The following is a 17,974-nucleotide window of genomic DNA, read 5'->3' on the forward strand; positions in this document are numbered from 1 at the left end:
GTCCCTCATTTTGGTCTTATCTATAAAGTTGTATATAAAATGCACTTTTTATCTTTCAAAAAGTTTTTCCCAGTGCTAAACCTTTCATCCAAAATCTAAATTGCTGCGTTTGTACATTTTAAAAGCCAATATAAAGGAAAAATAGTGGTAAAAAAAAGCACTTGTGGATTTAATTAACCTTTTATTTTGGTTAATTCTCCTTTAAGGGGGTGTGGCAGGGGGCGTGTCCTATGTATATATATGTTTGCCAGTAGGTGTCCCTCATTCCCATCTCAAAATGTTAGGAGGTATGCTCTCCAACCACTTTGTATATTATTTTATATATACTGTGATTCTGTACTGTGATACTGTAATATGCTGCAGAAATCTCCCTCCACTGAGTCTGTCTGCATCCATTTTAACTGTTGAGCTGCCGCCTGTTCACTTCCTGGTTTTACATAGAGTCACAGAGGCACACCTCCAGCTCTCCAGCCCTCATTGGCCCTCTTATGACTCAACCCCCCCCTCCCTTCCTGGAAAACGTATTGCATTTTTTTTTACCAAAAATATGCAGAAGAATACGTACCAGCCAGAACTGAGGATTTTTTTGTATTTTTTTATATATTTTTGGGGATATTTATTATAGCAAAAAGTACAAAATATTGCTTTTTTTTTTCAAAATGTATGCTCTTTTTTTGTTTATAGAGAATACAAATAAAAATCGCAAAGGTGATCAAATACCACCAAAAGAAAGCTCTATTTGTGGGGAAAAAATTATTACAATTTCATTTGGGTAAAGTGTTGCATGACCGCGCAATTGTCATTCAAAGTGTGACAGTGCTGAAAGCTGAATAATGGCTTGGGCAGGAAGGGGGTGAAAGTGCCCTGTATAGAGGTGGTTAAATTAGCTGCCTGATCATAATAATTAGCAAGACAATTACAACTTTTTCTTAAGACCCCTTTCACACTGAAGCATTTTTACAATGTTTTAGCGTTAAAAATAGCGCTATTAAAACGCTCATAAAACGCTCTCCATGCATTTCAATGGACCCGTTCACACTGAGTCCTACAAGCAGCATATTTGGAGCAGCTTTTGGGCACTAAAAAAAACGCTCCAAAAACGCCCCTCTCCATTGAAATTAATTGAAAGCGCTGTAAAAACGCCTTACCCTTTCACACTGAGGCCCTGCAAAAACTCCCTAAAATGTTAGGGCCTTAGCGGTGCTTTACCAGCACATTGGGATTGTAGAGGCTTTACGCGAATAACGCTTGAAAAACACCCCAGTGTAAAAGGAGCCTTATGCCGCATACACACGACCGTTTTTCAGCATGAAAAAAAACGACGTTTTTAAAAACGTCATTTAAAATGATCCTGTGTGGGCTTCACATCGTTTTCCATGTTCTGAAAAACGACAAAAAAAAAAAGTTCGAACATGCTGCATTTTTTAACGTCGTTTTAAAACATTTTGTTTTTCGGGTTGTAAAAAATGATCGGGTGTGGGCTAAAACGACGTTTTAAACCCGCGCATGCTCAGAAGCAAGTTATGAGACTGGAGCGCTCGTTCTGGTAAAACTACCGTTCATAATGGAGTAAGCACATTCATCACGCTGTAACAGACAAAAAAGCGCGAATCGTCTTTTACTAACAAGGAATCAGCTAAAAGCAGCCCAAAGGCGAATAGAACTTCCCCTTTAGAGTGCCGTTGTACGTGTTGTGTGTCACCGCGCTTTGTTCATTATTTTCAAAAACGATGGTGTGTGGGCAACGTAGTTTTTAATGATGAAGTTGGAAAAACTTAGGGCCAGATTCAGAGAGAACTTACGCTGACGTATCTGTTGATACGCCGCGTAAGTTCTAGGATGCACCGTCGTATCTATGCGCCGTATTCTTGAAACCAGATATGCCAGAAATCTGGCTCCATCCGACCGACGTAAATCTCCTACGCCGTCGTATCTTGGGTGCATATTTACGCTGGCCGCTGGGGGCGCTTCCGTTGATCTACGCGTTGAATATGTAAATGACCTAGATACGCCGATTCACGAACGTGCTTGCGCCCGTCGCAGTAAGCTACGTCGTTTACGTAAGGCGTACGTCCGGCGTAAGTTTACCCCTCATAAAGCAGGGGTAAGTCATGTTATGGTATGGACGTCGGAACAGCCGTCGGATTTTACGTCGTTTACGTAAGTCGTACGTGAATGGGGCTGGGCGTAAGTTACGTTCACGTCGTACGCATTGAGCCGTCGTATCTTAGGGAGTATATGCAACGTGATTCTGAGCATGCGCGCGCATGCGCCGTTCGATCGGCCATTCATTTACATGGGGTCACGGTTAATTTCACTACATCACGCCCACTACCTGCCTACTTTGAATTAGGCGGGCTTACGCCGGCCCATTTACGTTACGCGGGCGTAAAAATGGGAGCAAGTGCTTTGTGAATACTCAGCTTGCCTCTCAATGTTACGTCGGCGTAGCGCATATGAGATGCGCTACGCCGGCACAAAAATACGCCGCTGTCTCTGAATCCGGGCCTTAGTTTTTTTTGGACATGCTGAAAAACAAAGTTATCGGCATTCCCTCCTCTTCAGTGAAGTCAGCCATTGGAGAGATCATGTAACTGGCCTGGAGTGCCCTCAGTATAGGTAAGTATATCTTTCCTTTACAGTATAGTTAAAATAGGTATGTCTCGTCTGCAATAATATACACTTAGGTAACTGCTTCTGGTCTTCTACTGAATGAATGCTGAGCTGCTCATGCACAGCTCACCATACTTTCATGGCACACTACAGCTGTTCACAAGAGGCATGAAGGAGAACTCTATTTAAAAGAGAAGTATGACCAAAGCTTTTTTGGCCATAATTCTGTGGATCACAGGAGTACAGTTAGTTCTGTGACCCATTTTCAGCCGATCCAGGCTCGGAAAAGGTCCGGACCATATGGTCGGGATTCACCCAGATGCCTGGACCAGCACCTGCCTCAGCCTCTTAGCGATCCACTGAGAGGCTGAGCCATCCTCTCCCGCCATTCCTGCCACTCCTTATCTGCCTAAAAGTTTTATGTATTCCTTTCCTTTCTTAGCCATGTTCATCCCCTTTATTAATTGTGCTTTTATTTCTCCAGGAAACAACACAGCTATCCTAGCCACTACTGCTGAATCCTCACTTTTAACTACAGAAGCAACAATTATAGCTCAAACTACAACAGAAGCAATCCATACAACAACTACCTCTTATACAGCATCTACAATTACAACCAAGACAACACCTCTTCCGGCAACCACCATAAGTAACATTGGACCAACACCATGTGAGTTATGCCTAAGTATTGATGTATTCATTAAAAATAATCTAAGTGAGGCCCAATGTGTTATCAGTAAGACTATCTTCATTTACAGTATGTAGTATAGAGTTAATAGACTGCTGGCTGTACTACAGAAGCTTTATGTATTTCTGTAGCCAACATTTTTCGTTTTTAGTTTTGGAAAAAGTAAAGGGACTGTATGCAGAATGTTTTACCTGAAATAACGACTTCAGAGGCAGGAGGTGGAGTAAACTTGGCCGCAGGCCTTTATTACTGGTATTATTTGTTTAAATTGACCATATTTATTGAGCAATTAACCAACTCAATATATACACCATATAACACATCACTTATTTACTTAACCACCACCATTCATCAACCCAGTCACTACGACTCAGGTTGGATCCACTTTATTATTAACTAACCCCTCTTGTTCATTACAAACCAAAAGAGAAAACCAGTAATAATTAGGCCGCGACAAGGGAGGGGGGAGGGAGTTCACAGGTAGGGATTACCTTGCGTTCTGGCTGCTGCAGCCTGTTGCCCTGGCTTAAAAAACCTTCTACCCTTCCAGAAGGTTCCCCTGGGACATGTGACCCGCTCCTAACTATCCATTGGGCCCTGGCTAATCCACCTGGGATTTTACCTTTCAGGTGTGCAGGGGAGGGGCCACCCTCCCCGCCCACCAAGGCCAAATTACCTATTAACCCCAGGTGTGGGGGAAGAGGGAGACATAATCTTTCCCTCTGCAACATCCCCATGTGCTCAGGGAGCTTAAAGCAGCTCCCTTCACATTCAGGAAGGGCTTACATTATTACAAAGTTGGTAAGGTTGATAGAAGACATCTTTCCATCCAGTTCAAAGTGTGTGTCTACCTATTTCCATATCTTATATTATATACTGTACACTGTAAATATACAAGTTTGAATTTATCTACATTTCCTGCTGACAGCACTAAATCTGGAAGTGAGTTCCACATCTTTACCACCCTATCAGTAAAAAACCTTTTATGCAGTTTAAGATTGAACCACTTCTTATCTAAGTTCATTGTGTGGCTACGGGTCTGCTTTAGAGACCTTGGATTAAATGATACAGCTAAGTCACTGATACAGTCACTATATAAATATTTGTATAGTGCGATCATATTTACTTTTAAGTGTCTTTTCTCCAGGAAGAATAAGTTCAATGTTTGTAGTCATTCGTTATAACTGTGGTCTTCCAGTCCCCTTATTATTCTTGTTGCCCTCCTCTGGAATCTAGTTCAAGGACATCCTAAGTTCCGGAAGATTGGTGACCAAAACTGGACTGCTTAAGGCTAGGTTCACACCACGATTTTACCATCCGATAAACGGACCGTTAAATCGGATGGAATCGTATGTGACAAAATCGTGTGTCAAAATTTTCACTAAAAAATCGGATCCTGATTTTAAATAATGTCTGGGAAAAAGAAGATTTTTGAAGTTATGGATATTCAGGGGAACCCCGCCGTCAATTTAAAAAAAAATGACGTGCGGTTCCCCCTAAATATCCATAACCAGACCTGTTGTCCGGGCACGTTGACCTGTCCGGCTGCAGAAAAGAGGGGGGGACAGAGTGCGGCCCCCCCTCTCTCCTGAACCGCACCAGGCCACATGCCCTCAACATGGGGAGGATGTCCCCATGTTGATGGGGACAAGGGTCTCATCCCCACAACCCTTGCCCGGTGGTTGTGGGGGTTATGCAGGCGGGAGGTTTATCAGAATCTGGAAGACCCCTTTAACAAAGGGGACCCCCAGATCCTGACCCCCCCCCTGTGTGAAATGGTAATGGGGTACACTGTACCTCTACCATTTCACGAAGGAAGTGTAAAGTATTGTAAAAAAACACACTGACACCAAAGAATAAAGTCCTTTATTAAAAAAAAAAAAAAATCCAGCGGTGACAAATCCACTCGTTCCCGGCTTCCTGCGTTGTCCTGATCCTGCGACGGCTGCGGGTGATCTCCAAGAAGAGGAAAGACCTTTCCTCTTCTCGGGCTTCCCCAGTGACGTAGCAGAGGGTACGTCAGAGGGGGCGGGGTCACGTGACGGGTGGCTCTGCCTCCTCTATATAAGAAATGTCACAGCTTCAGCCGCTCATTCGCTGGGCTGTGCCCAGCGGTGAGAGGAGGTCCGGGATGCTGCTGCGCCGGATGGATGGATCTTCACATCGCCGGAGCGGAGATCACCCGATGCTGGATCTTCTCATCGCGGGAGATCACCCGCAGCCGTCGCAGGATCAGGACAACGCAGGAAGCCGGGAACGAGTGGATTTGTCACCGCTGGATGTTTTTTTTTTTTAATAAAGGACTTTATTCTTTGGTGTCAGTGTGTTTTTTTACAAGACTTTACACTTCCTTCGTGAAATGGTAGAGGTACAGTGTACCCCATTACCATTTCACACAGGGGGGGGGCCGGATCTGGGGGTCCCCTTTGTTAAAGGGGTCTTCCAGATTCTGATAAACCTCCCTCCCGCATACCCCCACAACCACCGGGCAAGGGTTGTGGGGATGAGACCCTTGTCCCCATCAACATGGGGACATCCTCCCCATGTTGAGGGCATGTGGCCTGGTGCGGTTCAGGAGAGAGGGGGGGCCGCACTCTGCCCCCCCCCTTTTCTGCGGCCGGCCAGGTCAACGTGCTCGGATAACGGGTCTGGTTATGGATATTTAGGGGGAACCGCACGTCATTTTTGTTTTAAATTGACGGCGGGGTTCCCCTGAATATCCATACCAGACCTAAAGGGTCTGGTTATTGAATTTGCGGGGACCTCCGTTCGGGTTCGCTCAACCCTAGTAATAAAAAAATCGGGTACGATTTATCGCACAGTCATCCGATTTAGTACGATTTACATTGACCACAATTTTAAATCGTATCAAATCGTATGCGGATCAAATCGGATGCACTTGGGGACCTAAATTAATGAATGGCAGTGAATGGATCCGTTTTGCCATACAGATTTGTACGATTTTAAAACTAAAATCGTGAGTAAAAAAAGGATGACAAAATCGTGGTGTGAATGCACCCTTACTCTTATCAGGTTATTTTTTGCTGTCTGTATCCATTGGGAAGATTTCTCTCGACTTTTTTTTTTTTTTACAGAATGGGGGGAAATTTTTTACTTAGACATTAGCTGCCACGGGAGCTGGTTTCCCAATTGAAAGATAAGATTTCTCTTTACCTCTGGTGGCATCTGTAAAATTTTAGATTTCCCATCACTTTCTGTCTTAGTGACAATGTCTACAAGAAACAGATAGGTCTAAACCTGGGACACCGACAGCACTACAAACTTGACAAAGGATCTAATTCTTCAACACCAAAACTATTAATTTCAAAATGAAAAATACGCATACCCTTTAACCTGTTGCTCTTCATATACCGTATTTATCGGCGTATACCGCGCACTTTTTTCCCCTGAAAATCAGGGCAAAATCGTACAGGACGTGAGCGCGAGAGTAGCCGAGCCTGCCCGACTATACACGAGTGTACTGCGCCGGCATATACCGAGCGCAGTACACTCGTGTATAGTCGGGCAGGCTTGGCTCCTCTCGCGCTCACTTCCTGGACGTACAGGATGTCAGCGCGAGAGTAGCCGAGCCTGCCCGAATATACACGAGTGTACTGCGCTCGGTATGTGCCGGTGCGGTATTCAAACTCGGCACGGGAAAGCGGGGATTGAGCGGGGAGGACGCCGCAGAAGGACGCCGGACCCGACGAAGAGGACACCCGAAGCCGCAGACAGATGCCGGACCCAAAGAGGCCGCCGATGGACGCCGCGCAAGACACCAAAACTGTAAGTACAAAAATCTTTTTTCCACAGGAATGCGGGTCCACTTTAGGGGTGCGCGCTATACGCCGGAGCGCGCAATACCCCGATAAATACGGTAATTATTATGTTTGGCATAGGGATGTTGGGCCTTAACACCCAAATGTCCCACAATTGGGTTCATGGTGGTTGGGGTTTCTGTGATAAGCGCATGCTCACAGAGCACTTCAGCACAATGAGCCAAGCTCCCTCTTGATTGAGAGCCAGCGAGTCTAATTCCAATTCATGTAACCAAAGTGACAGCCAATTTCAATGTTTAGGAAAATTTCCCCCGTCTGCTGGGATTTAATACCCAGTTAAAGGTCTACAAGGAGCAGAAAGGGATAAAAAATGTATATGCTGCTGTTAGTGAGTCAAGACATGTATATCTGGTAGATATATGGGAACAAATTCAAAGCAATGTATTTATTTAGTATATTTAATAGATCTTTAGAGTGGAAAGTCACTTAAAATTGAACGTTCCACTTGTCTTCCTCTTCCCCTACTGTAATTATATTGTTTTTATTTTCTTTTTCTGGGAGCAGGTACCTTTTTCTGATACGGACAATTTTTAGGTGAGAAATATGGAAGCTTCAACCACCCCTTGCTCACCCTAAACATTGGGGGCATGTCGCATGTCCCAGAAGGCTGTGTGATCAATATGAACACACATCATGATCTTGCACATGCACAGTGGGGAGCCAGCTGTGAAACAGCAGGAAGTCCCAGCTGGCTGCCACAACCAAGATGGTGGGCCTGATCAGTGGCGTCACTAGGGTTGGTGTCACCCGGTGCAAAAAAGAAAATGGTGTCACCCCCCTCCACTAACTACAGACCCTCTCCCGCAGTATAGATCCCCCTCCCTCAGTACAGACCCCCCACTAAGTACAGACTCCCCCCTCCAGCAATATAGACTCCCCTCCCTCAGTATAAACCTCCCCCCTCAGTACAGACACCCCCTCAGTGCAGACCCCTCCATTAGTAGACATTCCCCTCAGTGAAAATCCCCCCAGCAGTACAGACACCCCCATTCCAGCGCAGCCCCCCCCCCTCAGTACAGACACCCTCCTCAGTGCAGAACACCCCAGCAGTGATTTCTGGGTTTTAGTTTTGGAAAGAGTGGTGAGGGTTTAGGGCCTCTGTTGGGTTTTTACTGCTGTCTGTTTCACACCGAGGACATTCACACTCTCTATTTATCCTGGTGACCACTGTCACTGGTACAGAAAGTTGTGGGAAATCCAAAATGACATACTGTACTTGACCCTAAAACAGAAGAGGAGTGTATAGTGCACCCCCTAGGGAGCAGCTGGTAAAATGGGATCCCCCAACCTGCACAGCCAGGCACACCACATCTTCACAGGCACTCAGATCAAAAACAGTGTTTTATTGAGGGATAGAACTTGGATAGGTATTGGGAATATTATGGGATGCCCACTTGACCGTAACATACTTCTTCAGGCACACTTTAACTATATACAATCTCTATATACACTCCTTTTCTTCCTCCTGTACAAAACTTGCTTGCAGAAAACAGCACAGACCCAGCTGGAACACTTTTTGGTGAATCTGGCAAGGCAATTAGTCAGATTAAGCAAAAAGCCCTTTGCAGGCAGGGACCGCAGGCCCTTTTGGTCGTGTAGATAAAAGTCCAGTATCCAGCTACATTCCAGTGGCTACTGATCCCAGCACCACCTCTTCAGGCACTGCCAGCCCACCTGGCTGCAGCTGCCCCTCTTACTACCCCTCCTGGCTGCTTCCCACAATCCTCCCAGACTGACAAATTTACCAGCCACCTGGCTGTCTTCTCCCTGGAGATCTCCTGGATGTGCTAGCTGGCTCCTGTTGTCCTCACACTTCCGTGCCTCTGGACAGGACTCCCCCACCTGTTATAAGAGGATTCCTCCAGCACCTTAGCCCCAAGTTTGAGGTCACCCCCCCAGACTAGGGGGCTACCCTCCATTGCCACTGACAGCCTCCTCAGCACTTTATCTACAGCTCTCACCTGAACTGCCCTTTGCTGGCATGACCCTGAGTATTTTAGAGGTAACCCTGCCCCAGCCAGCCCACTTGCTAGAGATTGGCTGGGGCCCTCATCAATACTCCAGGCATATCATCCTTACCTCCTTCCCATTCTTCTGGAAGTTTCTCCAAAGTTCCAGCAAGTAGGAGGAGGTACCAGAGGTGCTGCTTGATGAGTCACCCAGCCTCTCTGAGTCACTCCCCCCTGACCCAGATTCAACACAGGCTTGGCTGCCAGCCAAGCCTAACAATTTACCTACACTACAAACTATATGCAACCTAGCACTCTACACTAAAGAGCACTACAAGTGGAAATCTGATTCAATGACAATTCTCCCCAAAGCGGGTTTTCCTAAATTCAGAAAGACTTACATTTACATTGTTATATTTTCCCAGGGTCACAGACAGCAAAAAAATACTGGACAGTGTTCCCTAGTACTGTTTATTCCAAACTTAATATAGTTCGTTTTTTTTTGAGGCACTGACCTGGAAAAAGTATGAACATAGGTCACTTTGCCTTTTTTTATCTGAAAATCTATATAAGATCAGAGGCAACCCATGGACGTGCTTCTTTTTGGAGGTGAACAAATCTGGTTGAATATTTTTTTTCCTTTATAACTAAAAATGGCCAACTGCCTTAGAGAACATAAAAGAGTGAACTATGTTAACCAATGGTAATAGCCAGTTTAAGGCCTGCAGTGTTCAAACAGCACTCTCCATATCTGACACTTTTTTCTGCTGCATTAAAAAGAATAAAGCTTGGTCAAAGACCACCCCAGCCAGTGATTGGATAGAGAGCTTTCCTCTCCTATCAGGAAGAACCATGTGTACTGTGCAATGTAAGAAGGCCTGATTGGCTTACAGTGCTGCTTTTTCTCATGATAGGCAACATGTATACCCCAATAAAGGCAAATACATCTGTTTGCTTAGTATAAGGGTCAATAAAATAAAATAAAAAACCTGGGTGTGAGCAAGCCAGGGTACAGTAGCGGATAAGCAGATAAGGGGTAAACAGCAGCGTGGTCAGTAAGCAAGCCAAAAGGTCGGTAACGAGTAGTTGCAAAAAAACAGGCATTAATCTGCCCTATCTGAGTGAAAAGCTGCCACAAACAATCTAGTGAAACAAGAAAGTGCTAAAACATACAAAAACAATTTAGTGGCGCTAGAAAATGATGATGTTGGAAATGTTATAACAAAGTGAATCGTATAACAATGTGAACAAAATAAAAAGTCCATGTATAATTTATCAAAAAAAGCAGTGAGTCGCTGAAAAGATACACCGCCAGTGAATGATCTCCTATGATGGACGATTAGGAACACCACGGTGAAAATAAATGCATAAATATGTGAGGAAGTAACCACCACCGGGAGGAGAGGCTTACCGGAAATATTGAACCCTAATAAGCATACGCCTAGAGTTGGTGGAACCACATCAATCGGATCTGGATACACAGAGGAAACGATGGCTTGAAAGCATCACTTTAAACCAGAGCAGGGGGAGTGACAACGTCTTGATGGTAACTCCCAAGAAATCAGACCGTATCCAAGGCACATAAAAGAAAACGAGGTTGCATAGTGTAATACCGTAATATGAATGAAATTTATTAACGGTTAAAAACACTTACAGTTCTGATGAATTACACATGGACTTTTTATTTTGTTCACATTGTTATATGATTCACTTTGTTATAACATTTCCAACATCATCATTTTCTAGCGCCACTTAATTATTTTTGAACGAGTAGTTGCAGATTGGAATCAGGCAGTAGAGTAGTCAAGGAACAAGCCAAGGGTCAATCACGAGTGGTAGTAAATACAGATGGCAGCAGGGAAGACACATAGCAAGGCACTGGCTGAGAAGGCACAATAACCTGGCAAAGGGGAAGTGCTGAGACAAGGCTTTTATTGGAAGTTCATGGGAGGAGCAAGGGGTTCAAGGTTCAACAACAATCAAGACACAAGGAAGAGTATTCCAATGGATCAGGTAGGTTTGTCCAGCAGATTAGACAGGGAGCTGTCCAGCATCCCACATATCTCAGTGGGAAGAGTCAATGCCAGACACAGAAGAGGTCCCAGGTTCAAGCCCAGGTCCTGACACCACATTTGCCTCACCCTTGGTTTGGTCCCTCAATAGGGGCCAGCTCTCATTGCAATACTCATCCTATCTCCAGTGCTGTCCTTATAGAAAGCACTCTCCACCACTATATGATGCTGTCTTCTGCAGATTTCTCCTGTTAGCCCAGGGTGTCAAAGGCCCTCCCCTGGAAGGTCATCATTAGGTTGACCTGAACCGCAGGAGAGTACTGCCTCTGTCCCTCCTCCTTTGCCTTACCATTAGCCTTTTAGTGTGATGAGCAGATTCACTGGCCAATGCAGAGGCACAGGGGCCAGCTTTCACTGCAATGTTCATCCTATTTGCAATGCTGTGCCCTGCAGAAAGTTCTCTTGGCCACTAGATGGTGCTGATGTCTTCAGCTTTCTCCTGTTAGCCCAGGGTGTTAAAGACCCTCCCCCTGGGGGCTCATTCTCAGGCCACTGTGGACATACAGGAGAGTGCTGCAAAGATTAGCAGGCAATTACATGGCACTACTCCTTGCAGAATTCAGGACCTGCCCACTGCCTGCTGTCCTGCCTGCTAAGGACATAGGGACATAGGAGGTGGACCCATGACCTTGTGAAACCAAAAAGAATGCCCCTGGAGGGAGCAGGAAAGTATCAAATTAAAGTAAAAAAAAAGTTGCAGTGGTCCTCCAAGAAAGCTGAAACACACTGATGATGTGGGGACGTGCCTGGAGGGTTCCCTATCTGACACTCCAGAAAATTTAAATTTTGTATCAGGGCTGCTTCTCTAAACATCTAGCTGACTGTATACCTATTTCTGTGACTTCAGCTGAGCTTTTAAAAAATTGAAGACTCTTCAATTAGGATCAGTTTATTGGTGGGCATATACATAATGATCTGATTAAACAATTCTTCACGTAATCAGACACAAATATGAATCATGGAAACGATACTTAGGGGGCTATTTATTTTAATATATATATATATATATATATATATATATATATATATATATATATATATATATATTATATATATATATATATATAAATCTTTACATTTTATTTAAATTCAATAATAAAAGAATATTATACAAATTGCGTAAGAATTTTTCACATAACACATTTGAAAAAAAATCTATATTTTTTACTTTTTGCTATAATAAATATCCCCCAAAAAAATATATATATATAAAAAAAAATTTTTTCCTCAGTTTAGGCCGATACGTATTCTTCTACCTATTTTTGGTAAAAAAAAAATCACAATAAGCGTTTATCGGTTGGTTTGCGCAAGATTTATAGCGTTTACAAAATAGGAGATAGTTTTATTGCATTTTTATTCATTTTTTTCTTTTTATTACTAATGGCGGCGATCAGCGTTTTTTTTTTAGTGACTGCGACATTATGGCAGACACATCGGACAATTTTGACATTGTTTACTGTGAAAATGACAATTGCAGTTTGGGAGTTAACCATAAGGGGGCGCTGAAGGGGTTAAGCGTGACCTCATCTCTGTTTCTAACTGTAGGGGGGTGTGGCTGTAGGTGTGACGTCATTGATTGTGGTTCCCTATATTATGGAACACACGATCAATGACACACAGTAAAGAACGGGGAAGCTGTGTTTACGCACAGCTCTCCCCGTTCTTCAGCTCCGGGGACCGATCGCGGGACTCCAGCGGCGATCGGGTCCGCGGATCCCGCGGCCGCGGTCACGGAGCTTCGGACCCATGGCTGGGCACTTAAAGAGGACATACCTGTACGTGCTTGTGCCCAGCCATGCCATTCTGCCGACGTATATGTGCAGGAGGCGGTCCTTAAGTGGTTAAATTGTAATGCATTATTTTTTAAGCATTTCTCTAGAATTTCCAAACGTATTATATACTTCTGGAGTAAAAAATTCTAATATGTTATTATTTAATGTATTAAGGTTTGAACAAACTCACAGATACAGATTTATGGGTGGTCTGAGGATAGGGTGACCACATTTCTAAACTGCCATTCAGGAACAACCCCCCCTTCCCAAAAATCAGCTTGTGCTGTAACGAATCACAGCACAACCGGCGGGAGCTTGCTCTACCCAGAAGCACTGATCACGCCCCTCAAAAAAGGCAGACACATCGGCACTTTACTCACTGACGGTACTTGTCTTGGCCAGCCGAGACCCGTTTTACCTTGTTCCAACGCTGGCTCTACACTGCCCTGCAGTGATTAGACACGAGGGGGTAGATCCACAGAGCAAGTACGCCGGCGTATCTACTGATACGCCGGCGTACTTTCAAATTTCACGCGTTGTATCTTTAGTTTGAATCCTCAAACCAAGATACGACGGCATCTGGGTTCGATCCGACAGGCGTACGCTGGGTGGCGTTCTCGTCGTTTTCCGCGTTGGGTATGCAAATTAGCTATTTCCGACGATCCACGAACGTACGCGCGGCCGACGCATTCTCTTACGTCGTCTCTAGTCGGCTTTTTCCGGCGTATAGTTAAAGCTGGTATTTTGCGGCGTATAGATAGACTTGCCATGTTAAGTATGGCCGTCGTTCCTGCGTCAAAATTTTTGGCGTAAGTCGTCCGTGAATCAGGATGGATGTAACTCACGTCTAAGTAAAAAAAATGACGTCCTAGCGACGTCGTTTAGCGCAATGCACAGCGGCAAATTTCTGGATGACGCATGTGCAGTTCATTCGGCACGGGGACGCATTTCATTTATATGAAACCTGCCCCCTGATCGCCGATTTGAATTCCGCCGCCAGAAATACACTACGCCGCCGTAACTTATGGCGCGAAATCGTTGAGGATTCGAAATTCCGCCAGGTAAGGTACGGCGGCGTAGCTTATCTCTGATATGCTGCGCAGATCCTATTCTCTGTGGATCTACCCCAAGGGATTTATTATTTATTTCAATCAAAAGCAGGGGGTGGGGATTGTGAATCTCAAGACATTCCCAGCCAGGGCAAGTACTGTGTATTGTACTGTAAGTACTGTAAAGCGGCAATGGAGCGGCCTTTTTTGGGGGCATCAGATCGGCCGGGGGGAGGTGGCTGTGTCAGTTTCATTCCAGGACACTGTATTGTCCTGGAATGGAGGTGCCCGGGACCAGGGACAGACCTGCAAAATGCGAGACTGTCCCGGGCAATTCAGAACATGTGGTCACCCTAGCTTCAACACCCTAATGTCACACAATTGTGTTCATGGTGGTTCAGGTTTCTGTGATAAAAGCATGCTCACTGCGAGCTCCAGCACAATGAGCCAAACTGTCAGTGGCAGTTCCTAGTCTCTCTTTTGATTGAAAGACAGCAGGACTGATTCCAAATCATGTGATCAATCGGGAAAATGAGCCCAACCTCCTGAGATTTAATAACCAGTTCAAGGGTAGAGGGGGATGAAAGGGATAAATGTGTGTGTGTATATATATAATATTTAGCCCCTTTCCTGGAGTTCAATAATGGTATAATTGTTCATTTATTTACCTTTTCTGACTTTTAAATTCTCTTCCACAGACTGCAAAAATGGAGGTATCTATGATGGAATTAAGTGTATTTGTCCAGACATGTTCTACGGGACTTACTGTGAGAACAATAGATTTCCGCCTGGTGAGTGTCTGAATGTTACTTATCTCTGGACAAAATTTAAAATCATTTATTTATTTCTACATTAAATCCCAATTATGTCCAGCCTACTCTTAATAATCTGAATGGTCTTGAAGCTTTTAAACATACTTTATAAAGATCCCCATGCATTTCCTTCCTTGAATTCTGTAAAAAGTAGTTGCTAGAGTTGGGGCGAACGGTTCAGGCTGAGCAAAAGTTCGGCCCGAACATCACCTATTTCATGCCTCCCAACTTTTTAAGATAGGAAAGGAGGACACCTATCAGAAAAAGTATGCAGGCATAGGACACACCCCCTTACCACGCCCCCTTAACCACTTCCCGACCGCCGCATGTACATATACATCGGCAGAATGGCACGTACAGGCACATTGGCGTACCTGTACGTCCCTGCCTAGACGTGGGTCGGGGGTCGGGTTCCCTCGGGGAGCGATCCGGGACGACGGAGCTGAAGAACGGGGAGAGCCGTATGTAAACACGGCTTCCCCGTGCTTCACTATGGCGCTGCATCGATCGAGTGATCCCCTTTATAGGGGAGACTCGATCGATGACGTCATTCCTACAGCCACACCCCCCACAAGTTGTAAACACACACTAAGTGTACACTAAATCCTACAGCGCCACCTGTGGTTAACTCTCAAACTGCAACTGTCATTTTCACAATAAAGAATGCAATTTAAATGCATTTTTTGCTGTGAAAATGACAATGGTCCCAAAAATGTGTAAAAATTGTCCGAAGTGTCCGCCATAATGTCGCAGTCATGAAAAAAATCCTGATCGCCGCCATTAGTAGTAAAAAAAAAAAAATTAATAAAAATGCAATAAAACTATCCCCTATTTTGTAAACGCTATAAATTTTGCGCAAACCAATCGATAAACGCTTATTGCGATTTTTTTTACCAAAAATAGGTACAATACGTATCGGCCTAAACTGAGGAAAAAAAAAATGTTTATATATGTTTTTGGGGGATATTTATTATAGCAAAAAGTAAAAAATATTGCATTTTTTTCAAAATTGTCGCTCTATTTTTGTTTATAGCTCAAAAAATAAAAACCGCCGAGGTGATCAAATACCACCAAAAGAAAGCTATATTTGTGGGGAAAAAAGGACGCCAATTTTGTTTGGGAGCCACGTCGCACGACCGCGCAATTGTCAGTTAAAGCGACGCAGTCCCGAACTGTAAAAACACCTTGGGTCTTTAGGCAGCATATTGGTCCGGTCCTTAAGTGGTTAAAGGAGAATTGTACAAAAAAAACAAGATTGGTTAAACCCACAAGTGCTTTTTTTTTACCACTACTATTCCTTTATATTGGCTTTTGGAATTTACAAATGCACCAATTTAGAAATCAGATGAAAGATTTAGCACTTTGAAAGACTTTTTGACAGATAAAAAGTGCATTTTATATACAACTATATAGATCAGACCAAAATGAGGGACAAATGAGGAGGAATGAGGGACAGAGGGACATTGCTTCAAATCAGGGACAGTCCCTCGAAATCAGGGACAGTTGGGAGGTATGCTATTTGCTCATTCGGCCAACACCCAAATTTGCAGGGCATTCGGCGGGTGTTTGCCCTGCATGCCCAAAGGGTCTGATATTGACCGGGGGAGGGGGGCCCATGTTGTTTTTTTCTTAATTCTGTCATAGGATTCAACTTAACCACTTCAATACACTATATTATATATTGTACACTGCACTATATATCCTGCACTGTATTATATATACTACACTAACTGCACTATACACTTTTTCTCATGATAGGCAACATTTAAAAATAAAGGCAAATACATCTGTTTGGTTGCTCCTTAATAAGCCTGTATTGTTTCTCCTATTCCTCTAGCATGCCAGAATGGAGGTATCTATGAAAATGGCATCTGTAAATGTTCAAGCAATTTTGAAGGAAAACTGTGTGAAGCTATAAAAGAAATTATAACTGTTGGTAAGTGTGGAAATAAATATTTTATTATTTAACATACAGTATACCTAAATTTTAAGGGCCCTTTCACACTAGCGGACCGTATGTCCATTTTTTCATCCATCCGTTTACGGATAAAATACGGACATATTCCTATGGGATAGCGGTTGTCAGCGGATAAACGTCCTCTGACACCCGATCTCATCCGGGTCCGCTATGCTCCGATTCTGCAGACGGAGGAAAATACTATTTTTCCATCCGTCTGCGGATCGGATCAGATGAACACGGACAGACGGTCCGTGTTCATCTGATCCCCCCATAGGGGAGAGCGGAGGAACTGACAGGGCGGTCCCTGCACAGTGTGTCTTTGCTGTCTCGCTGTCTCTTGCAGAAAGTTCTCTTAACCACTAGATGGAGCTGCTCTCTTCAGCTGACTCTTGTGAGCCCAGGATATCAAAGACTAGACACGTGCACACTGAAATATTTTGTTTTGGAATTTCGTTTTCGTCCGAAAAATACATTTATTTAGTTACTCCAGAAATTAGTTTTTACTTACCGTATTAATCGGGGTATTGCACACTCCGGCGTATAGCGCGCACCCCTAAAGTGGACCCGCATTCCTGTAAAAAAAAACATTTTAGTACTTACAGTTTTGGTGTCTTGCGCGGCGTCCATCGGCGGCCTCGTCGGGTCCGGCGTCCGTCTGCGGTTTTGGGTGTCCTCTTCGTCAGGGCCGGCGTCCTTCTGCGGTGTCCTCCCCGCTCGATCCCCGCGCCGAGTTTGAACACTGCACCGGCATATACAGAGCGCAGTACACTCATGTATAGTCGGGCAGGCTCTGCTCCTCTCGCGCTCACGTCCTGGACGTCCAGGACGTGAGCGCGAGAGGAGCCGAGCCTGCCCGACTATACACGAGTGTACTGCGCTCGGTATATGCCGGCGCAGTGTTCAAACTCGGCGCGGGAAAGCGGGTATCGGCGTATAACGCGCACCCACGATTTTGCCCTGATTTCCAGGGCAAAAATGTGTGCGGTATACGCCGATAAATACGGTATTTTGTTTTTTGTTAGAAATTGCATTCGTCTGAAAATCCGGTTGAATCTGTCATTGAAGGCTTATGATGTCTGTCAATTGTTCAATGAAGATTCGATGGAGCAGGGAAACTGTACGACGCCGCAATCGTACATTTCCCATTGAATGTTCTGCCTACAAGCTAGCTATAGTAGAATTTTAATGTTGTATGACTAGTAATAATTATATTTATTAAT

At 44.4% G+C, this 17,974-nt stretch overlaps 1 protein-coding gene across 1 annotated transcript in view; it reads left to right on the forward strand.

The window, feature by feature from the left end:
* Positions 1–17,974, forward strand: part of LOC120933472 (mucin-3B-like) — a 69,865-nt gene that overhangs the window by 11,940 nt on the left and 39,951 nt on the right. The window contains exons 2-4 of the mRNA XM_040346700.1: positions 3,098–3,283; positions 14,681–14,773; positions 16,632–16,730. Coding sequence (XP_040202634.1) covers positions 3,098–3,283; positions 14,681–14,773; positions 16,632–16,730 — 378 coding nt within the window. The remainder of the gene's footprint in view (positions 1–3,097; positions 3,284–14,680; positions 14,774–16,631; positions 16,731–17,974) is intronic.

The sequence above is a fragment of the Rana temporaria genome, chromosome 3 (assembly GCF_905171775.1).
Source record: "Rana temporaria chromosome 3, aRanTem1.1, whole genome shotgun sequence".
Classification (NCBI taxonomy): domain Eukaryota; kingdom Metazoa; phylum Chordata; class Amphibia; order Anura; family Ranidae; genus Rana; species Rana temporaria.